At 43.6% G+C, this 25,527-nt stretch overlaps 1 protein-coding gene across 4 annotated transcripts; it reads left to right on the top strand.

The window, feature by feature from the left end:
* The first annotated feature begins 739 nt into the window (after positions 1-739).
* On the top strand, positions 740-25,172 carry LOC142467360 (uncharacterized). Of its 4 annotated transcripts, none has more exons than XM_075572958.1 (7): positions 1,520-1,606; positions 5,099-5,187; positions 6,685-6,747; positions 7,173-8,302; positions 8,606-8,714; positions 21,267-21,406; positions 23,383-25,172. In XM_075572958.1, the coding sequence occupies exons 6-7, from the start codon at positions 21,376-21,378 to the stop codon at positions 24,855-24,857; spliced, it is 1,506 nt and encodes a 501-aa protein (XP_075429073.1). In that variant the 5' UTR covers positions 1,520-1,606; positions 5,099-5,187; positions 6,685-6,747; positions 7,173-8,302; positions 8,606-8,714; positions 21,267-21,375; the 3' UTR covers positions 24,858-25,172. The 4 variants fall into 4 exon arrangements, with proteins under 4 accessions (XP_075429075.1, XP_075429073.1, XP_075429074.1 ...); XM_075572959.1 differs by having other exon boundaries at positions 5,099-5,137; XM_075572960.1 differs by lacking the exons at positions 1,520-1,606; positions 5,099-5,187 and adding an exon at positions 740-891.
* Positions 25,173-25,527: the final 355 nt, after the last annotated feature.

Consider the following 25,527-nt stretch of genomic DNA (forward strand, 5'->3'; position numbering starts at 1 on the left):
ATGATCACATGACTTGTCTTCTCCAATCAAAGTGGAGTTACATTTTCAAAGTGACGCCATTTTTCTTTTTTGTATGCCGGTGGTAAACACACACAACCCAAACACACACAACACACACAAAATTAAAGTTAATTTCCAGACCGGGGGAAAGTGAACTTGCCTGCACAATGCTTCAGATGCTGCATCTGAAAAAATGCCAGTGGATCGGGATGTGAGGTAGGGAAGTGACGTCCGCGCCGGAACGTCATTGCCACGCCTCCAAATATTCATTGCCACGCCCACATATTGTGCCTGCTGCATACCCTGCAAAGCCATAAAAAAGCTCAGGCTTCAGCAAGTGTATTGCAGCGTGTGTGCCTTCCCTCCGTCTGAAATACTATAGACGCAGCCTTATCGTCGCTTACTGAATAGGCCCCTGTGTCTCTCTCTGTCTCTCTCTGTCTCTCTCTGTCTCTCTCTCTCTGTGTGTGTGTCTCTGTCTCTCTCTCTCTGTTTGTCTCTGTCTCTCTCTGTGTCTCTGTCTCTCTCTGTGTGTCTCTGTCTCTCTCAAATCAAATCGGCTTTATTGGCATGACAAAAGAACATTTCAGTATTGCCAAAGCGTGAGTAATAGGGGGTGTGGGACAATGATTACACGAATACTAGGGGTAGGGTATAATGGTTATACAGTACATTACTTTTGTTTCTCTCTCTCTCTCTCTCTGTCTCTCTCTTCTCTCCTCTCTCTCATCCCTGTATGATGGGTATGTTCTAACTCTATTTTTTGCTCTTCTTTTCCGTTTGAGAGGAGGGAGTCCCTCACCTCTTCAGCCACACACCAGGAACGCTGGATTGCTTACAGACGATCGGAGAGGCGGATACAGTCGTGGATTGCAGGCACTGATTTATCTGGTAAGTACCGCAAACATGCTTGAACAAGGGCCGTAGACATTTTATTTGATGGTTTAGATTATCATTGTCTGTGGTTGTTAGTTATTGGTATTACAGTTTTTTGATGTTGTTACGAATCAAATACATTTTGAAGTAGTAATCCCCTGCGAGCTGGGCATTCCTGGCCAATAATGCCCTGGCTGTAAGAGTTGAAGGGCCCAAGCAAAGCCCCCACCTCTATATACATAGGGTGACCACCCGTCCCCCTTTTGCCGGTACAGTCCCGGTTTTTCGGGAGCTGTACCGCTTTTCTGTGTGTACCGGAAATGTCCCGGATTTTCCTCAATGTGTCCCCATTTATTTATTTTTGTCGCCGGCGGTGCGCGAGTAAGCTGCTGTGCGCTGTGCGCTGTGCGCGAGTCTGCGGCGGCGCGGAGGAGGAGACTGCAGCAGCCCCGCTGGTAAGTATTTTTTTTTTTTTTAATGCCAACCCCCCCCCCCCCCCCCGGCAGTTTCCTACCTTGTTGGCCAATCCCCAGCGTCCCGGCATTAAGCCCCGCCCCCCGGCATCATCCTTCACCAAGGACCGGCATGTGGGAATGGATGGAAGGAAGGGTGCCTGGGGGCGGGGCTTCCGCTTCCTGCGGCAGAGCACACGTGGTGTGTGTCTCTGCCCGCGGCTCCTGGCTCATCTGCGCGGTGTTTCCCCCCCTCTGCCCGCCCGGGGGGATAGGAGGTGGGTTTTTTATCCTTTGCCTCCTGTCCTGGCGCTCCCTTCCCCCCCTGTCCCTTTGGTTCGGGAGATGGGCGCGGGGGCTGGCAGTGGTGGCTGCGCGGTGTCCCCCATTCTGCCCCGGGAACCCGTGGCTGCCCTCCGGGGGAGGGGGGGGCGGCAGTTTACCTTTGTGTCCCGGCGCTCCTATCCACCCCCCCCCCCCCCCCCTAGGTGCGGGAGATGGGCGCGGGGGTGGGTGCAGGGGGAGGCGGAGAGCCACCTGCTCGTGGCTGCCTCTGTCTGTACTCCAGTGTGTGTGTGTGTGTGTGTGTGTGTGTGTGTGTGTGTGTGTGTGTGTGTGTGTGTGTGTGTGTACCAGTGTCTGTGTATGTGTACCAGTGTGTGTGTGTGTGTGTACCAGTGTGTGTGTACCAGTGTGTGTGTGTGTGTGTGTGTGTGTGTACCAGTGTCTGTGTGTGTGTGTGTGTGTGTGTGTACCAGTGTGTGTGTACCAGTGTGTGTGTGTGTGTACCAGTGTGTGTGTGTGTACCAGTGTGTGTGTGTGTGTGTGTGTGTGTGTGTGTGTGTGTGTGTACCAGTGTGTGTGTGTGTGTACCAGTGTGTGTGTACCAGTGTGTGTGTGTGTGTGTGTGTACCAGTGTGTGTGTGTACTAGTGTGTGTGTGTTAGGGGTGTGTGTGTGTACCAGTGTGTGTGTGTACCAGTGTGTGTGTGTGTGTGTGTGTGTACCAGTGTGTGTGTGTGTGTGTGTGTGTGTGTGTACCAGTGTGTGTGTGTACCAGTGTGTGTGTGTACCAGTGTGTGTGTGTGTACCAGTGTGTGTGTGTGTACCAGTGTGTGTGTGTGTGTGTGTGTGTGTACCAGTGTGTGTGTGTACCAGTGTGTGTGTGTGCCAGTGTGTGTGTGTGTGCCAGTGTGTGTGTGTGTGTGTACCCGTGTCTGTCTCCCCCTGTCCCTCTCCCTCCCCCTCTCTCTCCCCCTCTCTCCCTCCCCCTCCCTCTCCCTCTCTGTCCCTCTCCCTCTCTGTCCCTCTATGTCTCTCTCTGTCTGTCTCTGTCTCTCTCACCCTCTGTCTCTCTCACCCTCTCTCTCTCACCCTCTGTCTCTCTCACCCTCTGTCTCTCTCACCCTCTGTCTCTGTCACCTTCTCTCTCTCTCTGTCACCCTCTCTCTGTCACCTTCTCTCTCTCTCTGTCACCCTCTCTCTGTCACCTTCTCTCTCTCTCTGTCACCCTCTCTCTGTCACCTTCTCTCTCTCTCTGTCACCTTCTCTCTCTCTCTGTCACCTTCTCTCTCTCTCTGTCACCGTCTCTCTCTCTCTGTGTCACCCTCTCTCTCTCCCTCTCTCTCTCTGTGTCACCCTCTCTCTCTCTCTGTGTCACTCTCTCTCTCTCTCTGTGTCACCCTCTCTCTCTCTCTGTGTCACCCTCTCTCTCTCTCTGTGTCACCCTCTCTCTCTCTCTGTGTCACCCTCTCTCTGTCACCCTCTCTCTCTCTGTGTCACCCTCTCTCTCTCTCTCTCTCTCTCTCTCTCTCTCTCTCTGTCACCTCCCTCTCTCTGTGTGTCACCCTCTCTCTCTCTGTGTGTCACCCTCTCTCTCTCTCTGTGTCACCCTCTCTCTCTCTCTGTGTCACCCTCTCTCTCTCTCTGTGTCACCCTCTCTCTCTCTCTGTGTCACCCTCTCTCTCTCTCTGTGTCACCCTCTCTCTCTCTCTCTCTGTCACCCTCTCTCTGTGTCACCCTCTCTCTCTCTCTGTGTCACCCTCTCTCTCTCTCTCTGTGTCACCCTCTCTCTCTCTCTCTGTGTCACCCTCTCTCTCTCTCTGTGTCACCCTCTCTCTCTCTCTCTGTGTCACCCTCTCTCTCTCTCTCTCTCTCTCTGTGTCACCCTCTCTCTCTCTCTCTCTGTGTCACCCTCTCTCTCTCTCTCTGTGTCACCCTCTCTCTCTCTCTCTCTCTCTCTCTCTCTCTCTCTCTCTCTGTGTGTCACCCTCTCTCTCTCTCTCTCTCTCTCTCTCTGTGTGTGTCACCCTCTCTCTCTCTCTGTGTCACCCTCTCTCTCTCTCTCTCTCTCTCTCTCTGTGTCACCCCCTCTCTCTCTCTCTCTCTCTCTCTCTCTCTCTCTCTCTGTGTCACCCTCTCTCTCTCTCTCTCTCTCTGTGTCACCCTCTCTCTCTCTCTGTGTCACCCTCTCTCTCTCTCTGTGTCACCCTCTCTCTCTGTGTCACCCTCTCTCTCTGTGTCACCCTCTCTCTCTCTGTGTCACCCTCTCTCTCTCTCTCTCTGTCACCCTCTCTCTCTCTCTCTGTCACCCTCTCTCTCTCTCTCTGTCACCCTCTCTCTCTCTCTCTGTCACCCTCTCTCTCTCTCTCTGTCACCCTCTCTCTCTCTCTCTGTCACCCTCTCTCTCTCTCTGTCACCCCCTCTCTCTCTCTGTCACCCTCTCTCTCTCTGTCTCTCTCTGTCTCTCTCACCCTCTGTCTCTCTCACCCTCTGTCTCTCTCACCCTCTCTCTGTCTCTCTCACCCTCTCTCTGTCTCTCTCACCCTCTCTCTGTCTCTCTCACCCTCTCTCTGTCTCTCTCACCCTCTCTCTGTCTCTCTCACCCTCTCTCTGTCTCTCTCACCCTCTCTCTGTCTCTCTCACCCTCTCTCTGTCTCTCTCACCCTCTCTCTGTCTCTCTCACCCTCTCTCTGTCTGCCTCTCTCTCACCCTCTCTCTGTCTGCCTCTCTCTCACCCTCTCTCTGTCTGCCTCTCTCTCACCCTCTCTCTGTCTGCCTCTCTCTCACCCTCTCTCTGTCTGCCTCTCTCTGTCACCCTCTCTCTCTCTGTCACCCTCTCTCTCTCTGTCACCCTCTCTCTCTCTGTCACCCTCTCTCTCTCTCTCTGTCACCCTCTCTCTCTCTCTCTGTCACCCTCTCTCTCTCTCTCTGTCACCCTCTCTCTCTCTCTCTGTCACCCTCTCTCTCTCTCTCTGTCACCCTCTCTCTCTCTCTCTGTCACCCTCTCTCTCTCTCTCTGTCACCCTCTCTCTCTCTCTCTGTCACCCTCTCTCTCTGTCACCCTCTCTCTCTCTCTGTCACCCTCTCTCTCTCTCTGTCACCCTCTCTCTCTCTGTCACCCTCTCTCTCTCTGTCACCCTCTCTCTCTCTGTCACCCTCTCTCTGTCACCCCTCTCTCTCTCTGTCACCCTCTCTCTCTCTGTCACCTCTCTCTCTCTCTCTCTCTCGCTCTCTCTCACCTCTCGCTCTCTCTCACCTCTCGCTCTCTCTCACCTCTCGCTCTCTCTCACCTCTCGCTCTCTCACCCTCTGTCTCTCTCACCCTCTCTCTCTGTCTCTCTCACCCTCTCTCTCACCCTCTCTCTCCCTCTCTGTCTCTCTCCCTCTCTGTCTCTCTCACCCTCTCTCTCTCTCTGTCTCTCTCACCCTCCCTGTCTTATTTTAACTGCCGTATACCTACACCGAAGTAACCTACCCTTCTTTCTTCCAGATCTGACTCAAGTTTCACACGGGAGACCTCTGAAGACAGGTAGGGAACACCTCCCCTCCAGTATAGTACCTTGAGGGACTGCGGATCAGGTAAGATCCCAGGCGGGATTGCTGCTTTAGAAATTGTGAAGAGGGGGCGTCCTGATACTGGTTAAGGGGTTCAGAATCATTCACATCTGGGTTTTTTTTGTTCGATTAGTGAGGTCAACACACACACACACAACTATGTAACAAAGACTAATGGTCGTAAGTATAAGTGTACTACAATAAATAAACTGTTATGTAAAAAAAAAAATGTCCCGGTTTTTCATTTTCAAAATCTGGTCACCCTATATATACACTAACACTGCAGGGGCATCAGAGTGTCTTGTTGTCATGGCAACGGGGGGCGCCACGTGATGTAATTTGTTTAATAAATAATTTTTTAAGGTGTCCTGGTTTTTCATTTACGAAATCTGGTCACCCTATCCTCATGGAGTATTTAAGTGAAGTGGATTTATCGCAGCACCTGAAAGAGAAGAGACTACTTAAGATCAGCAGCGCAACGCAAGTGAAAAGGAGGGAGAAGGGAATATACTGTAGAGAAAGGAGGGTGAGAGGGGGGCGAGAGAAATTAGAGAGAGGGGTTGGGGAGGGGATATGATAAACACTTTCAAATACATGAAAAGGATTTATTGAATATTAGGAAGGACACATTTCCTATATGAAGCTTTTGAAGCCGGAGGGTGAGAGGGAATGGGGAAGTGTGAGGAAGTCCCTCAATTAAAAAAGTAGTGGTTCAGTGGAACAGCCTACCAGCAGAGGTGGTGGGTGATTATATAGCACCATCGCTCAGGGTAGGCACAAGGAGATCCTAAATATGGGTAAAAGTCAGGGATCTAATGCGGACTGAGGCTTCATAGCTGGTAGGAGAATGAGCAGACTGGGGCAAAGGAGACGTGCTACATACCTGCTGGGAATAATGTTTGGGTGTGAATATACTGTACCCCGTGCTGGGAATAATGTTTGGGTGTGAATATACTGTACCCCGTGCTGGGAATAATGTTTGGGTGTGAATATACTGTACCCCGTGCTGGGAATAATATTTGGGTGTGAATATACTGTACCCCGTGCTGGGAATAATATTTGGGTGTGAATATACTGTACCCCGTGCTGGGAATAATGTTTGGGTGTGAATATACTGTACCCTGTGCGGGGAATAATGTTTGGGTGTGAATATACTGTACCCCGTGCTGGGAATAATATTTGGGTGTGAATATACTGTACCCCGTGCTGGGAATAATATTTGGGTGTGAATATACTGTACCCCGTGCTGGGAATAATGTTTGGGTGTGAATATACTGTACCCTGTGCGGGGAATAATGTTTGGGTGTGAATATACTGTACCCCGTGCTGGGAATAATATTTGGGTGTGAATATACTGTACCCCGTGCTGGGAATAATGTTTGGGTGTGAATATACTGTACCCTGTGCGGGGAATAATGTTTGGGTGTGAATATACTGTACCCCGTGCTGGGAATAATGTTTGGGTGTGAATATACTGTACCCCGTGCTGGGCTGGTAAGTCTTTTCTTCTTTCTCCATCAGATTCTACGCTGCTGCGATGGTCTGTTGTATCCAGTCTCTCCATTCTACGGGCATTATTCATCGGTAATTTAAAGCATCCTTTTCTGTGCTATCTCATCCTCCCCCTGCTCAGGGCTGTCTGTTTTCTGTCTTCTATATTGTGTATGGTCTCTCGCTGTGCTCAGGCTGTCTATTTTCCTTTCTCATATCGCAGCTCCGCTCTCTGCTCAGGTCCATCTTTATTCTGTCTTTATATCTCAGTTCTGCTGTCACTCTGCTCAGGACGTCTTTCTATCACATCTCCTTATCCCTGCTCTCTTTCTGCACTCTGCTCAGGCCTGTCTCCTTTCCAGCCTTCTTGACTCTACTTACCTGCTGGGAATACCAACTCTTTCCAAACTCCCTTCCCCACAGTACTCACTAAAACCCTTATTGAAGCATTAAGTGTATTGACCTTATATAAATAAAAATACACCCTCAGACCAAGCTCAGAGATTCTCTCTTCACAGGGACCTGAAGCCGGAGAACATATTAAAGGACAGTGTGGGCCACTTAAAGATGACAGACTTTGGGCTCGCGATATAAAACATCTATGGGAAACAGACCGCCAGCGAGGGTGTGGGGACCCTGGGATATATTGCCCCCGAGGGGAGAATTAGACCATTTCTCTATTGATATCTGATATATTTACATCAGTGTTTCTCAGCCAGGGAGTCCTGTCACCCAGGGGTGCCTAAGACTAATCTGAAGGCTGCCCCTAGGAAAACAAATGATGATGTAAACATGCAATATATTGCAGGCACCACAGGCAGTGAAAGAATTTATTGCTGATGGAACATTTTGCATTATATAAAAATGTAATAAGAACTGGAATTTACGGGGGCGCATGCGCAAAGTCATCCCAGACGGCCGCATGAGATCAGAGCTCTGCCCAGCACGCCAGACTACAGCGGATAACAGACATTTCCACCATCACAAATAAGAAATAAAAGCAGTGACTTGGTCCCGGAAGGCAGCGGGATGCCACCTAAGAAAACCCAAAACCCGGAGGTCTCTTCGTTCTTTCGTGAAGCCTGGGGAGGTGGTTTGGCTATATGCCGCAACTGCAGACAGCTATCGGGACCTTCAGTGCCGGTGCGCATGCGAGTGACGTCATCTGGATGCGACGTGACCAGCGGGTCTGCGATCGAGACAACAGCTAGCGTGACGGCGGCGTCTGAGCCCTGAGAGTACACTGTGGAGTCCCCAGATTGGGATCAGGCACGGAGGGAGAGACGAAGTTTCTGTCAGCGCTGTTTGTTGGCCGCCCTGTCGTGAGTAGGATTCCAATTTTTACATCACCGGGTGGGATCTCCACAGTTCATGTTCCTCATGTCCATTTAGACAATTGTTTTGTCTTTTATAGGTTTTTATTCTTAGTATTAAATAGCACCAGTTTTTTCAGTCTGTGTTATGTGAGTGTGTGTTTGTAAATTGTTGTGGTCCTTTTTAGTTTGATTGTTTATACCAGTGTTGCACTATGATTTTTTTTCTTTGTTTATTTCCACGTTATGAGACATCAATCAAGAATCATCTGATATTGATTGGGCAGTAAGGACTGGTCTGATATTTGATCTATGATCACCTTCGGTGGTGTATGGTAAATCTAGGCGCCAGTTATTTTGTGTTTTCTTTTTGTTTATGTTGACCTGTATCGGTCATAGTTTCTAGGCAGCCTAGACCTTTAATATAGAGGCTTGTTTTTGTAATCACTTTAGTACTAATTTTTACTATATTGTTTTAAGCATTAGCGCTGTAAGCACTTATTTTCTTTATATTAACTAAGAGTTTGGGTTTTTATAGAATGCAAGTTAAAACCAAAGTATTACTTACCTTTAAAAATAAAAAAAATAAAAGTATAATATGTTTAAGATGCTCAAGTTAACTCAATGTTTTTATATAGTAGTCGCAGGATAAGGACATTTTCTTCAGGATGTAAGACGTACGACGTAAATGGCACATGCTGGAAATGTAGTGACAAGATCGTGCGATGTACAGACAAATTATTTCAGGTACCACAGTGCACCCCGAGCATATACACTATTAGACTCTGCATACCACAATTACCCCACAAGCAGAGTCAACGGCCAAAGATGTACATGGGCTTCAACCCCACCCAAGATAAAACCCTTCTTTCTTCTCTTTATTATTTTCATTTTTACCCGTCCACCCATTCCCACTGTTCTATACCCAGTGAGCGAGGCGACACTAACTTTTTTCACTCGCCAAGCTGCAGGAGACCAACAAGACTAACGAGATAAAAACACGAGCCTTACTTAAAAAAGACCCCAAACAAATTAATGGTTAGCAACCTAAAAATTGTGGCACAAAATGTGAAAGGGATGAATTCGCCTATGAAAAGGAGAATGATGTTCAGAAACTTTAAGTCCTGGCAAGGGGACATCGTTATAATACAAGAAACGCACTTAAATAGAGAGGATATTGTGACGGTAGGGGTAGACAGGCTCACATAATTACGGTGAAGCCCGGCTGGCTGCCACAAAACCATATGTAATGGCTGCCTCTGTGAGGCTCATTTTGGACTGAGTGTATATGTTTCGTGTAACCTCTTCCAGAAAAGAGCTAATAACTGTGTGATATCTGGAAGGCGCCTACCCATAGCCAAGGGAACCGTTGCCGGGTCTCAATCCCGTAGGCATGATTCCCATTGGCCAGTTAAAATTTCCCACTCGCCAGCAGCTACCTCCCCGAGGAGCGGTCCAGAGTGCCTAAGCTGGCTTCCTCCTCTGATTGGTCCAGCCGGACGAGCCCTCGTCCCCCGATTGGCTGCACCGTCACAATCCGTGTTCTGATCGGCCAGCGGCCCCTGCTCCATGAAAAGTATAGGAGACCAAGGGCTATGTAAGGAGCACGGACAATCAGAGTACCAGAACAGTTTTTGAGTTGATCGGGCACACAACTGGCGGGTTTTTCAAAAGTGCTATTGGCCGAATAGCACTGAGAAGCCGGAGAAGAAGTTGTTCAGGGTAAGCCTACTGAAGCAGGCCCCTGCACCTAGTTGAGGTCTCCTGTGACAGATATAACATGTTTGAAGGACAAAACCTTCCCCCAATTTTTTCATTCACCGGTGCAAAACAAAAAAGCAGGAGTGGCTGTTTTGTTCAGAGCAACCGTGCCCTTCTCGTTGATACAGCTAAAAAGAGCCACATTGGGAAGAATAGTCACTCTTTGATAAAGTGCGGTTACCCGCACAAAACGCGTAAGAGGTTTCTCTTGTTACTTTTTATGTGCCTACAATAAATTTTTGTGTACCGTGAAGCCAGCAGTCCGGTCTCCATTTTTCCTCTCATGGCAGCTGCACCGCCATTCAAACCTCCTCCTTCATGCTGAATTCATCTGGTAGGAGCACGCCGACAGCACCCGGAGTGCCACGGCGTAATTGAATGAGTAACCATTATATTGGTATACCATTAGACACTTGTTTGCTACAATCAAGTCACAGTTTAAAGAACACCGTTGCAAAGTTCATACAAGATCTACCTAATGTACTAAGCTATTGAACACGTATATGAAGTAGTGTAGTCTAAGTGGCTGACAACGTGGGACGCTATATGAATGGGTTAATCAAGCTGTCTTTTGAGTAGGATCAAGGTTTAAGGTGCTACATTTTGCACGCTTATTTACATGGACATGTCTGGTTAGCATCACAGGGGTTTCTTTCTCCCATTTCTCTTATCTAAAGAAAATCCACTTCTATTTGGCCTGGCCAAAAAAGTATTTGAGCATTACAACAGGTGTCAAACCGGCCATGGGTGCCAATATTTACCAATTTGAGTAAGTAGCTGCAGTAGTTTAAGAGTTAAATGACTTTGGGTCACCTATTTCACAGGGGTTATCAGCAGAAGGAGCTACCTTATGTAAAATCTAGTTGCACTTTGCCTGGACCAAAAATAATTTGGCCATCAAAACAGGTCCCAAACTGGGCACGGATGCCACATCATAATAAATTGAATACATAGCTGCAGAATTTCAAGGGTTAAATGATTTTTGGACACCTATTCCACAAACATAAAACCTTACATGAAACCCATTTGTATTTAGCTGGGCCCAAAAGAGATTTGGGCATCAAACTGGCTGCCAAACTGAGAATAGGTGCCAATATTTACTCATTTGAATAAGTAGCTGCAGTGTTTCCAGGGGTTAATCGCTTTGAGTCACCTATTTCACAGTGGTTATGCACAAAGGGAGATCCCCTATGTAACCCCCTATCTTGCCTAGCCCAAAAAAAAGAGTATGGGCATCAATAACAGTTGTTAAATTGGACATAGGCACCTATTTTTTTATTTATTTTTTAAACAATTTTACCATTTAAATGTGGGAGGGAGTGAGCTTCAATTTGGTAGGAGGTTGCCACCCTCCAATCAGCTAAGACTAGCTGAACAAGAATTATTATTGAAGCTCACTCCCTCCCACATTTAAATGCTTAAAAGCTCACTCCATGGCATCTCCCACTCTCAGGGGAACGTGCCTGCTTACAGTGTGATTGTGACAAATCTATTACAGAGTGCTTTTCCTGGTAATGTACAGGTAAATAAAAGCTTCAATCAGACTTAGAACTTTTGCAACTAATATTGACAGATTTATTGTAAATCATTCTTCCTGGCAATGCACAGGTTATTAAGAATCTATATTAGTGTTAGGAACCCTTGAAACGTGGTCTGCCGTGCAGTTGGCTCAAGGGCTTACAACAATTTGGCCAAAATGTTAAACTAAAAGACCATTTTATTTATTAGTTATTTATACATGTTTATTTAGGCACTGTACCGTATATAAGTTTTTCTGGATGTGCACTGAGCTTTGTCTGTGTTTTATGTTATGTCTCTGGTTTTACATCTTATAAATTAAAACAGCAAAATGCATAAGTTCCTTTTAAAGTTTTCATAAATTCAAATAATTACACATAGGTACCCTGTGTTGATATAAATTGGGGGAAAAAACATAACTGTCTGACCCAGTACATTTGTGGATATACAGTAGAATGTAAAATACTGTACATGGGCAAAAGTGACTTGCTCTTAGAAACCTGCAGATAATTACAGCCATCTGTTCCGATCATGGCCAAATCATTTTGGAGCCAGGCAAAATTGATGGTGGCTTTAAATAGAGGACCAATTTCTACACTATAAAGATCCCTTGTGAAATATGTAGGCAAGTCATTTCATCCTTGAAATACTACAGCTGCTTCTTGAAATTATTTAAAATTGGCATCTGAGCCTAGTTTGCCACCTGTTTTGGTTCCCAAACCTTTTTTGGCTAAATACTGTACAAGCTTTATACAAAGGCTCCAACTCTGCCGATATCTACTGTGATATAGGTGGCCCAAAAGCTTTTATCCCTTCAAATACTGAAACTACTTTATTCAAATTGTACCTGTTTTGATGCACAAATATTGTTTGGGCTGGGTTAGTGCAACTAGGTGTGACACAGGAATTCATCTTCTGTTGATAAACACTGTGGGATGTGACCCACATTCATTTAACCTTTAAAATACTGCAACTACTTATTCAAATTGATAAATATTGGTACCCGTACCCAGGGTGGCACCTGTTTTGATGCCCAAATTCCTTTTGGGGCATACGATATACAAATGGGTTTTATGTAAGGGACTGGGAAATAGGTGGCTCAAAGGCATTTTAGTGTGGCACTGCAACTAGGCATAAAAGTCATAACCTTTTCATTCTCCCATATCTTATGATGTCATATAACACCAAATATGTATTTATATATGGAAACAACATAATTATTGTTGAGCGCCATTTAAAAATAAGCCTGTGTTTGCGTACCTGCTTTTAGTGCATTAACCTTTTTTGTATGGGCGCGCGTCACAGTGATGACTGGGACCGCAGCCTGAGACATGTGAATGTGCTCACAAATTATATTTTTATTAACTGCATTACCAAACTTTTGTCATGTATGATGAAAGGGATCTGTAAATAACATTATTTTTATATATTTATTTGCATACATCTACAATCACCTCCACAGGCAGAGACCATCTAAATTACTATATGCACCAGAAAATAATATTCTTATATAGGAATGTAAACGCCTGTTTGAGGTCCTGAATGTATGAATGGAGCTTTGGACTTAACCAATGGAAAGATGAGTGCTTCGGGGATTCTGGGAGTTGTGGTCCTACGATGTTTATTACGTAGCACTATTAACAGTATCAGAACTACAACTCCCATAACTGCTTGCTGATGTGTCACATGATGTGCACCAGCAAATCAGAGGAGAGATTGAGGGCTAGCCTGGAAAACATATGTAAAATCCTTTGTCTCCTGCGCTTTTATATCCTGCTTCTTCCAGGGGATTTAAATCTCTTCCATTTACAGTATCTCCTGACACCCAGACCTGCAACTTCACCAGGTATCTCATATCCACCTTTTATTACAGTATTTAGAACTGGGTAGCAATTGGCCCCAAAGCGTGTGTTATGGTGTATTCGTTTTTAAAGAGATTCTTAATTATTGTACAAATTAAACCCCATTAATAATGTGTGTGTGTGTGTGTATATATATATTATTATTTTTTTTTTTGAGTACAAGGCTGGCATCCTTACTTGGCTTTAGGACTAGGGATATAATGCCTTGTTTATGGTGACTGACATCTCTCCTTGATCAAACATCAAAGAATACATTTTATTTTGCATTTAAAAAAAAATGCATTTGATATTTTCCAAACAATCTCAAATAAATTTCATTGTGACACCATGTGACCATTGGAATATCACATCCACACGGTCATTCATTAATGTAATTATTCTTTCAATAACCGTTTTTTCTCATAATACATTAAATTGAATATTGATTGATGGAATATTGGATTCAGTGTATTTCAGGGACATTTACATTCGCTTCTGTTATGTACTGTATAGGATGTGATCTGACCAATGTATTTGAAATCAAAAAGTAGTCACATCAGTATTATTTATACCAATTGTCTGTATACCTACAGTAGTAGCCGGCTCCATAACCTGCTCCCTTATTTAGCTGGCACTGATTTTCTGACAGATTATTAGAACTCAGACAGTCTAATAATTATTTCAATAATGGTTTATTCTCATATAATTGTTGAATATTGATTGGTAGGAGATCAGATTCAGTTTATTTTAAGAACAATGGATTTAACCCCAGAATATTAAAATGCACACAGTGCTATTTAAAATTAGGCCGGCATATTTTTCTGAACAAGTGCCTTATTTACCCGGCTCATCAGATAAATAAACCCTACCATTATTTAAAACTGAAATTGATCTTTTTTTTGCCCGATTTCTCTAAAGATGATAAAATAGGCTGTATTATTCACCCCTTGCTCAATCCGTCCTGATTTCTATTTTGCCCATGTCTGAATCTACTTTATTTTAAAACTCTACTATCTCCACTTCGTCCCATTCCGACAGTTGTTTTAGTAATTAGTTACTGGAGTGCTAGAATTGTGCGAAACAAATATATTTTTTAAAAACTCTGAATGACATTTTTGATGTATTCTAATGTAACAAGCATTTCTGGGGTTTCTATAGCAACCATTTACAAAGGCACATCCCCTTCCTCTTCTGAAACATGCTCTGGCACACCCCTTTTTGAGCCCTGCCCTCTCTCTAGCAGGGCACTAATTGTATCTAGTGCCTGCCTGGTCACATGATCTTCCCCACAGAACTTTGCATCTTTGGTCCTCTGCTGCTGCACTGATAGCCATTTAGTGAATCCCCGAGCCGAATCTTCACCGATTGATCACAATTTAGCTAATTACTTATCATTGTGTGGATTGTATTGATGCACATATTAAAGGAAACCATTTTTTTTATATTGTTTTGGAAACGGCAGCTTGGGCTGCTGCTTTAAATACAATGTTTGGGGAAGGGGAAAGGGATAGGGGACCCTCGCATCAGCCTATAATGAAATGAAATGAAATAAACAACGGTGCAATAAGGGGAGAGAACAGGATAATTAATGGGAAACAAAGACACCCTCAGGGCAGCACTCGTTATAGGTGATAATGAAATGGTGATAAATTTAAAATTAAAATGCTTTAATTGTATTGGTTAAAATAAGTGTCAAAATCGTTGAAATCAATAAACAACTGACAGTGGTAAAACAACACACATAACAGACAAAAATACAAAATACTTTAACTTGTAATTTGTACTGTGAATGATGCCGTTGCCTGCTGGATCACAGAGGAGGTAGATAAACTACACTAGCGGCAACTTACTGCGCAAAGCTCTGACGAGGGCTGTATATATCTGATAGGGGCACAGGTCGTTTACAATTACCCTACCCTGAATACTTAAGTATAATTGTTATACATCATTGCTGCATCGTTTGTGTCCCTTCCCTCCCCCTCAGCTCATTATATGTGGTTGCTCACTCTGCTATCTGCTATTGTACAAGCCATAGTGGCACATTTTGAATTAGGGGGCCATAAATTGATACGGACTAGATCCGTGCCCCAGAGCTGAATATTACATTTTGTAAGCTCTTGTGCATCTAGCTATCGGCAGCCCAGACCAATATTGAGATTTGTATATAGTGTCACAATATTTACTGCTGTGTGTATATTGTAAGGTCTCATTAAGTGTTAGCCAGTGGCACATTTGAACTAGGGGGCTATAACTGGATACGGACTAGATCCGTGCCCCAGAGCTAAGTACCACATTTTGTGAGCTCTTTTGTGCACTGTTTATTAACACTTGCATCACCACTTTACCCACCTTAAGTTAGGTTATTTCAATCCTTTAGTGGGGACCTTTCAATACTTAAGCTAGCTTTACAATTTAGTGCACTATAGCTGTATTATCACCAGTGAGCTTTCACTCTATTGCATTATATTTTGCATAGCCTTTTTTGGCATATATTTGTGCATGACCAGTCCACCGTTACCTGTATTTATGTTACAGGCTTTTTAACCTTGTTATTGCTGAACCAGGGGGCTGACTATTCAGTCATTGATTGCTCATTACTGCTAATTAGCAGATAGGTAGGATCTCTACCTTTCCCCCCCCCCCCCTGATTTCAGTTAAAGTATTTTGTATTTTTGTCTGTTATGTGTGTTGTTTTACCACTGTCAGTTGTTTATTGATTTCAACGATTTTGACACTTATTTTAACCAATACAATTAAAGCATTTTAATTTTAAATTTATCACCATTTCATTATCACCTATAACGAGTGCTGCCCTGAGGGTGTCTTTGCTGCTTTAAATGTAAGCCTTTCCATACTTGGACAGTGAAACTGTTTGTATTTGCGTCCAGTATTCTGTTTCTTATGTGAATCCTATTGTTTGATCTTTGAATGACGGAGTTTCCAATCACTTTTGATGTATATCTTTTATATAGCGCCCTCCATGTTCTGTATATAGCGCTTCACAGCAGTAATAATACCTGTTGCATAATAATATAATGTTACTAGATATTTAAAAATAGTCCAGTCTTGAACAGACTGTGTTACTTTGGTAATTCCATGTGAATTATTTGTAATTTGGGGCTTAGTTACTCTAAGTGCAGACTCAAACTCCACGATTAATAAGGATATTTAAACCGTTTTACACCTCCAGGCTGTATTTATAAAGAATAATATCTCTGCAGTGTTTTGAGTAGGCTATTTAAAATGAGTTTATTTGGGAATCTGCCCACTTTGTTATTTAAAACTAGAATAAAATCCCCTCAACCGTGTAGTGTGTTTCCTTACGAGTCTGTATTGTGCACTACAGCCCTGATTAACAATCTGTTTTTCTTGGTAAAAGTGTAAACAGAAATTAGAGATACTGCCGCTCTCCTCCTATATGAATGGATTGTATATGTCAATTGGGTGCATACGGGAAGAAGATAGTGGAAGGAATGAAGGGGTTGATGGATTAACCAAGATTCCCATGTGCACTCTCTAAGAGTGCACATAGGAATCTTGGTTAATCCATTAACTCCTTCATTCCTCCTAAAACTGTAAACATAAAGGTAACATTACAAAAACATCTGTCACTCATAACTCCGTACCCATAGTTATCATTAATGGAGGTTCAACACATAACCATTGGACTTAGTGTGTGAATCTGACACCTCTGCTAAATGGTTATTTATTTGTTTATAAAAATGTGTTACCAGGATGTAATACATTGAGCGTTACCTCTCGTTTTCAAGTATGTCCTGGGCACAGAGTTATGATGACAGATACATGGTTACATTAGTTGAACAGGGTTATACTTTATGTATAAAGACATTGCATGAACAGTTAAAGATAATATATATTATAGGCGAATGTAACAGTTAAAGACCACGTTAAAATGTGAGACGGCTTTCGTTTTCAAAGAACATAGACCGGTGGTGGCTGTGAGAGTCTCGGGTAGGTTGTTCCAGTTGTGGGGTGCACGGTAAGAGGAGCGGCCGGATACTTTGTTGAACCTTGGGACCGTTAACAGTCCCTTGGAGTCAGATCTCAGGTGAGTTCTGCGTGTGATAGGGGCGAGGATGAGTTTGTTCAGATACAGATTCAGATAATAATAATTGCATGTTCTTGTATAGCGCTGCTAATTGTACGCAGCGCTTTACAGAGACATTTTGCAGGCACAGGTCCCTGCCCCGTAGGGCTTACAATCTATGTTTTTGGTGCCTGAGGCACAGGGAGATAAAGTGACTTGCACAAGGTCACAAGGAGCCGACACCGGGAATTGAACCAGGCTCCCCTGCAGCAATCTCAGTGTCAGTCAGTCAGTGTCTTTACTCACTGAGCCACTCCTTCTCCTTAGGTATTATAGGTATTATCCTAGCCCTCAGTATAATGTGAGCCTTTGAGGGGCACAGTACCACTGTTTTTGAATTATTGTATTACTCATTCGTGGATGAGGCCCTGGAGCCACATGCTTGCCGTTGCCTGATCTGCTGCTGGAGTAGCTTTAAATTGCCTGTGGTTTGCCTTACAAAGTATCAATTGAGCTGTAACATAGTAATCCGTTTGTAGCTTGTGGTTAGGGTAAATTGAAATGTAATAGATATGACAGCTGGTAGGGGTTGGAATTCCCTTTCTGTGAGGGCTGCGGTTTGGTGGGTGCTTAAGCCCTGATCAGTGCAGGTGTTTTATATTACCACAGTCCCGATGTAGATGTACACTCTTGTGCAGATACAGTATCGCGCTGCTATTGATTGTCAAATACATTTCCGGCGAAAACTTTGGCTGCGCTTATAGTTATGGCGACAGAGCGCAGCGCCAAAGAAGTCTGTCGCAGGTGCCCATAGTGGGCGTGACCGCGACGGCGCTGCATAGTGCAACTTTCGCTATAACGACGGCGGTGTGCGACGTCAAGTGGTCGCTAGCAAGCAATGCAGTGCTCACTATAAGCGCAGCCTTATACTGTAGCCACAGGCTTCAGATCAATGAGCCAACCAGATCACCAGCCAGAATATTAGTGGCTTTAAACTGCAGAGAAAAATGTGCTGCATGCCTGTCTGCTAACGTGCTACCTGTGGCAGGACGGCCTGTAACCGAGGTCAGGGAACAGTCCACACGTGTAGTTTCAGGATAAATGAAAACGTTCAGTGGCTTTATTTCTCCACAGCAACATAACATGCGGGTACACTGTCCCTTTAAACAAATAAATCCTGCTCCACGTTGGGAGAAAAACTGACTAACACAGCAGACCTATCTAGCAGGCTGGCTGGCTAAACCATAACCAAACCTTAAGAGTCTTTTAAGCAGTCATGAAAACAAATGAAACAAATCTTACTTTGGCTGCAGTAAGTATTGTGCTGTATCCGTCTGGCTAGCAGCACAGATATCCATGTGCTCTGGTCTGAGAGAGCCAGCTACTGCTAGTCACAAGATCGTTATCTACCTTGCTGGCTCTCAGGTGTCAGCTTACTTCCTAACTCCTAACTTCCACCTGAGTTAACCCTTATGACTGCTGGATGAAGCACTCAGACATATGTCTCCCAGGCGTAACTGATAGGAGCTGACTTCACTCTGTCACACTACCATTCCCAACTAGTTACTGTATCAGAGTGTCTCTGATCTGAACGTTTTGGGGGTACTGGGATATAAGTAAATCCATCCACTACTTTTACCGATTATATACCCTAGCGACTGGCTCCAGATCAACGATCCACCGGATCTTACACAATCACCGGCCAGAACAGCAGCGGCTCTAAACAGCCGAAAAATACAGGCTGCACACCTGCCTTACTAGAACGCTACCGCTCCCAGAAACGGTTACTTATCAGGGGACTCCGGTCACAGCGTTAAGGGAACAAATACTAAAGCCCACAGTAGTCAATTAATTACTAGACTGCTCCGTCTAAGTGGCTGCCAGACCACTGGCCGCTGCAATATCTAAACAAGAAGAGTACACAGCCTCACAGCAACAGCGCGATCAAGCATAAACACTAGTATTGGCAATCAGATTTCTCCCTGGATCAGCATCCTTCCCATGTTTACTTATTAGGTATATCCCTGCATACCTTTCCTTTCTACAAAGATATCTAACCTTTTTTGAAGAGTATACTTTACCATTCAGCAGAACAGCAAATAAAGAGGCAGCACTCACAGGTAAGTATCCACAGGTGTAGGCACACACCCCTGAAGAAGATCCCTCCCGGGATCGAAACGTTGGTTCTGTATGTGTCTGTTCAAATACACTTTTTTTGGATACTTACCTGTGAGTGCTGCCTCTTTATTTGCTGTTCTGCTGAATGGTAAAGTATACGCTACATTTTTTTTATGGGACTAGCACCTTGCCTTACGGATTTTTTTACTTGGAGTGCTTGCTTTTTCTTCTTCCTAACCTTTTTTGAAGATATCTATTGTATCTGCCATCACAGTCTCCATGGGTAATGAATTCCACATTTTAACTGCCCTTACTGTAAAGAACCCTTTCCTTTGTTGTTGGCGAAATCTCTTTTCCTCCAATCTTAAGGGATGACCCTGTGTCCTTTGTACTGGCCTTGGAATGAATAGTTCTTTTGAAAGCTCCTTGTACTGTCCCTGAATATATTTGTATATAGTTATCAAATCCCCTCTTTTCTAATTTAGCTAGCCTTTCCTCATAAATCTGATTATCTATGCCCTTTATTAATTTGGTGGCTCTCCTCTGCACTTCCTCTAGTTCCATAATATCTTTTCTAATGAGTGGTGGCCAAAATTGTACTCCATAGTCAAGGTGTGACCTTACTAATGCTTTATAAAGGGGCATAATTATGTCTACTTCCCTTCCATCCATTGCTGTTTAATGTAAGATCTTGTTTGCATTTGCAGCCATTGCATGACTTTGGGCACTATTGCTACGGCCCCAGTCCTCCCTGTTGCACGCGTGCATGGCGGCGGTCTGTAGGGGAGCTCTGGGGGGCGCGGCCATGACGGGGGGCACAGCCATGATGGGGCATATCTGCCCTGCCATTGGCTGCGCGCCGACCACGTGAACGTATTACGGCACGGGAAGACAACATTCTTGTCTTCCCTGCCAGCGTACGCATCACAGCACTTCGCGCGCACACACACAGCCACTGGGGCTTGCCCCATAGAGGGCTAGTCTGTGGTGTGTAGGGCTCACCGCCGTGACCACCGGGGACTCGGCCTAAGCCTGCTGTTTACAAGCACTCCTAAATCCTTCTCCATCAAGGATTCCCCTAATTTATCCCCATTTAATTTGTAAGTCGCCTGTTTATTCTTGTTTCCCAAATGCATAACCTTGCATTTATCTGTATTAATCCTCATCTGCCATTTACCTGCCCAAGTTTCCAGTCTCTCCAAATCCTTCGGGAGAGAAATTATATCCTGCTCTGATTCTACTACCTTAACCAATTTTGTGTCATCAGCAAAGATGGAGTCTTTGCTCTCTATGCCAACCTCAAGGTCATTAATAACCAAGGTTAAAAACATTAACGGACTATGTAGAAGCCCAGAGACTGGCCTCCATTATGAATGGACCTCAATGGGCCTTTCAGTCCCCTTCAGTGTAATATACCAAATGTGTATGTATTTAAATGTGGACCGTTTCTATAGAGTGTTTATTGAGTTCTCTCATCACTCGGATGAATGTCTGAGTTCTGATTTATTTATTATCGAAAAGCCTGTTGTAGACACAGAGGCTGAATTTGGTCATCTGCTTCTCACAGAAAGAATTGCACCGCGTGGGAATGGGATTAATCCTGAATGAATTTGTCTCCCTGTAAATGGATTAGTCACAGGTTATGTATGACCTTCTCATGGACTAAAAAGATGGTGCTTCATAGGTAATAATGTGTAAAGACCTTACAGTACACATCTCTTCTTAAAATCATGTCTACTCTCAGTTGCAGATGGTACTGTGCCCTTTCATTACAGTATAGTATTTATCATCATGTGTGATGAATAACTAGTATACCTGAATAACTAAGCAAGAAAGAAAAAATGGAGCATTAGATCCAAAACTGGCAAAGCCAGAATAAAGTACAAGGATGCGTTCCCATAATAAAAAATATAGCTTATTTTAATGGATCATGAACAAAAACCACACCAACGCGTTTCGGACTATTGATAGTCCTTTCTCAAGGTGAAACTCTTTCTTTTCTTTACATTTCAGATTGATGCCTGGTTCAGGAGGATACTGAGAATGCATTTTCTTGATTGCAGCTATCTGCTCATTGCTCAGAGTGGAAGGATTTAGAAGAGCTGGAAAAGTTTTACAAAAAATGGAAAATTACCAGACCCTCAACTCTCTGGGTAAGAGGAGATTGTGATCATTCCAATAAAGATGGCAGTTTAGTGCAGACTTTGAGATAATTAATGGTACCTCCCCACTGCTACAATAGTCAAACAATCAGGAATGTTGATTCTTTTTTTAAAGGGTCACTCCCTCCTATGATCAAAGTGAACTACAGTATTTATTTATAAAAATGTTTTACCAGGAAGTAATACATTGAGAGTTACCTCTCGTTTTCAAGTATGTCCTGGGTATACTTAAAACGACAGGTAACTAATGGCTGTGGCACGTTCTATATGTTGCATGTACATTATTGACACCATTTTTCGACAAATATATATATATATATTTTTTTTTTTACTTTAAAGGTCTGTTATAATCACACTGCAATGCATTTAGTTACAACATCTTAATCTAATATTTGTATTTTATTTAATTTTTTTGTCAATAGACTATTTACAAACTTTTGCATGTGCAGGGAGATTACCATCAAGAGTCCAAATTTTGTTTGGCAAAAGATGGCAGTATATTTATTAAGAGATTAAGGGTAAAGAAACAATGTCACGCTAATATTCAAATTGGGTGTGCCCAGAGACAATAGAAAGTGACTACTTTTTTTTTTTAGAAGATGCAAATGTAAAACTTACTATAAATTTTACTTGATCGTTGAGCAACAATAATCTATTTTCCATGGAGGTCACAGACACCTGGTCAATAGAATTCCTTTATTTCTTATCACGCACTTTTTGGCTCAGATGTGCAGTTTATCATAGTCTGACATTTTTTAACCCAATTTCACAAGGTAAAAAGCCTGTCACTGAGCCTTAGCTGACTTCTATAACAGAACATTTTCAACTCCAGAGACCCCCCAGTTCCCAAGATTTTTACCAGGGACGTTATCGGGTTTAAGTCCCCCTCGGGGAAACAAAATGGCTTCCAAATATTGGGCCAATAGGAAGCTGCAACATCATCGGTTGTGGCTTCCTATTGGATGGCCATTTAAATTCCCTGTAAAGAAAAACAGAAAGTAAAGCTGGTAACTTCCCCAGTAAGTACAGTATCTCGGTAGCTGGGGAAGTAGTTACACGACCCACATATTGTAACCTGATGTAATAAATTATGTCAGTCTGTTCTATATATGAGCGCTTCTTTGTTTGTTTGTTTGTTTGTTTGTTATGTGATTGTTGTGTTCTATATATACACGTTTTTACTAAAAATCTTTTTTTTTTTTCCCAGTAAGTTTGCAAGAACAAACCCAAGGTGCTGTAGTTTTTTCCCCCGATATTACTTACTCTTGTCGGAAACTAATCCTTGTCTCCAAAATAATAATTAGATTGCTTACTTGGATGCCGTCACACCCAATCCACTAGGTCTTTTGTAGGAGTACTTCAATGCAGTGTAATGACTATAGAAGACTGAAGTAGGATTTGCCTCATTCTACAACTTTCTATATTAAAAGTACAGAGAACTGCAGGATGGAAAGACTTTTGGTTTTAGAAATCGCTCACAATCACATTTTATACACGGCATACAGACACCACTCCCCCTAATTAATCCTGGTATGCTCTCTCAAAACTGAATCTTTCCTGTTTACCCTGATATTCTTTGAGGCAGTGTTTTTGCATCTCTAGGCCACCCCTATGTTATCTGTTCCCATTGTTTTCCTATCCTAAAATCATGGTAGGAATCATTCTCATCTTTGTTTTACCATCAATGGATGAAAGAAATCAGTAGAGGGATCTTTACAATTGGAATGTTTATTTCCCGTCAGATCTTTAACTGACTAGTGAGTTTCAGCAACCGATAATTAGGTAGAAAGATGTGTATGTGTGCATTTTAACTCTCTGCTTAACACCACGTCTTGTAACTTAACTGTGTATGTTTTATAATGAAGAATGATGTGTATCTGGTCTTACCACAGATAGAGTACATGTATTTATTAAAAAAACTAAATTGAGTTTGACATTCGCTTTTGCTCCTCTTGTGTTTTGCACAGATTGTGGACCCGAATTTGGGAATACAAAAGAAGAATCTAACTCGGCTGATAACATTTTCCACAGAGAGGAGAATTACAGGGACCACGGCAGAACAAACAAACATAAAAACACTTCTACAAAAACTCAGAAGCAATCCACTGAATGCGAGACAAGCTTTACTTGTAATGACACTCTTGTTTTGCCACATGAAAATGAGTCTGTAGAGAAGACTTGTGCCTCTAGTGTCAGTGTACACCAGAAACTCCACATTGGAGAGAAGCCTGAATCTGCTGAGGGTTTTACTTGCAGTTCATATTGCAATGAGCACCAGGGAATCTATCCTAAAAAAAAGTTACATCCATGCACAGAATGTGGAAAAAGTTTTACTCGCAGCTCAAATCTTTACATACACCAGAGAATCCACACAGCAGAGAAGCAATACTCATGCAAAGAACCAGAAGGAAGCATTACTGAGTGTCCTACTTCAACTGATCACTCAAAGAAACCACACACATGCACTGAATGTGGGAAAAGCTTTGGAAGAAGCTCATCACTTAACACTCACAAGAGAGTCCACAGTGGGGAGAAACCATATACATGCACCGAATGTGGGAAAAGCTTTGGAAGAAGCTCATGTCTTATAATTCACAAAAGAATCCACAGTGGTGTGAAACCCTATACATGCGCTGAATGTGAGAAAGGCTTCAGTACAAGCTCCGATCTTAAGATTCATCAGCGAATCCACAAGAGAGATAAGCCATATATCTGTACTGAATGTGGGAAACGCTTTTATACCAGCTCAACTCTTAAGCTTCACCAGCGTATCCACAATGGAGAGAAACCATATGCATGCAATGATTGTGGAAAAAGCTTTGCTTGCAGTTCGGGTCTTATTAGACACCAAATGATCCACACAAGAGAGAAGATGGAGTGTGAAGAGAACCAGAGTTGCAGTTCAGATCCAATAAATCCCCAGAGTATCCCCGCTGAAAAGAAGCTGTATCCATGTACTGTTTGTGGAAAAAACTTTACCAGAAGGTCCAATCTTTCTACACACCAGAAAATACATACTAATGAAAAGTTTTTTACATGCAAAGAATGTGGAAAAGGATTTATTTTTAGCCATCATCTTATTCAACACCAGAGAGTTCACACAGGAGAGAAGCCGTATACATGCACTCAATGTGGAAAAAGATTTTCTACCAGTTCCTATCTTTCTACACACAAGAAATTCCACACAGGAGTGAAACCGTATACATGTGGAATATGTGAGAAAAGATTCTTTTGCCACTCCGACCTTTTTGTCCACTGCAGGATCCATACTGGCGAGAGGCCATATGTATGTACTGAATGTGGGAAAAAATTTGTTCGCAGTTCAGCTCTTAATAATCACCAGAAAATTCACACAGGCGAGCGGCCATATTCATGCACTGAATGTGGGAAAACATTTACTTTCCATTCAAATCTTATTAGGCATCAAACAACACACATATGAAAAGTCTGAATATGGAAGAAGGTCTACTAGCAGCTCTCCCTAGGTTCTTACAGTAAGCAGACATACCTCGAATCAGCAATCCCACCTACAGTTCATAGGTTTGAGAACCTATAGGATGAGAACCTGGGGTGGGATTCTTGGAGTTGAATATAACATGGCTCGGCTCTGGGGTGCCGCCAATTCTCTAGATACCTGACATTGTTGGGTCCAGGACAACATATGAAGCAGGGCCTCCCCCCCCCCCCCCCATGCATTGGTGGGGTGGGTATGTGCAGCAAGGGGGAGGGGGGATTATAAAGAGGTAATGGACCCTGGGGTAGGGGGGGTGGGGTTATAAAGAGGTAATGGACCTGGGGGTAGGGGGGGTGGGGTTATAAAGAGGTAATGGACCTGGGGGTAGGGGGGGTGGGGTTATAAAGAGTAATGGACCTGGAGGGATTATACGGAGGTAATGGATGTGGGGGGCATTATAAAAAGGTAATGCACAGAGGGGGGATTATAAAAAGGTAATTAACCTGGGGGGGATTATAAGGGGGTTATGGACCTGGGGGGGTATTATAAAGAGGTAGTGGACCTGGGGGGGGGGGGATATATGGATGCAATGGACTTGGTGGGGGGGAATGTAATAAGAGGTAATGGACCTTGTGGGGTGGGGGTGGGGATTGAGGAG

The sequence above is a fragment of the Ascaphus truei genome, chromosome 16 (assembly GCF_040206685.1).
Source record: "Ascaphus truei isolate aAscTru1 chromosome 16, aAscTru1.hap1, whole genome shotgun sequence".
NCBI classification, from domain to species: Eukaryota; Metazoa; Chordata; class Amphibia; order Anura; family Ascaphidae; genus Ascaphus; species Ascaphus truei.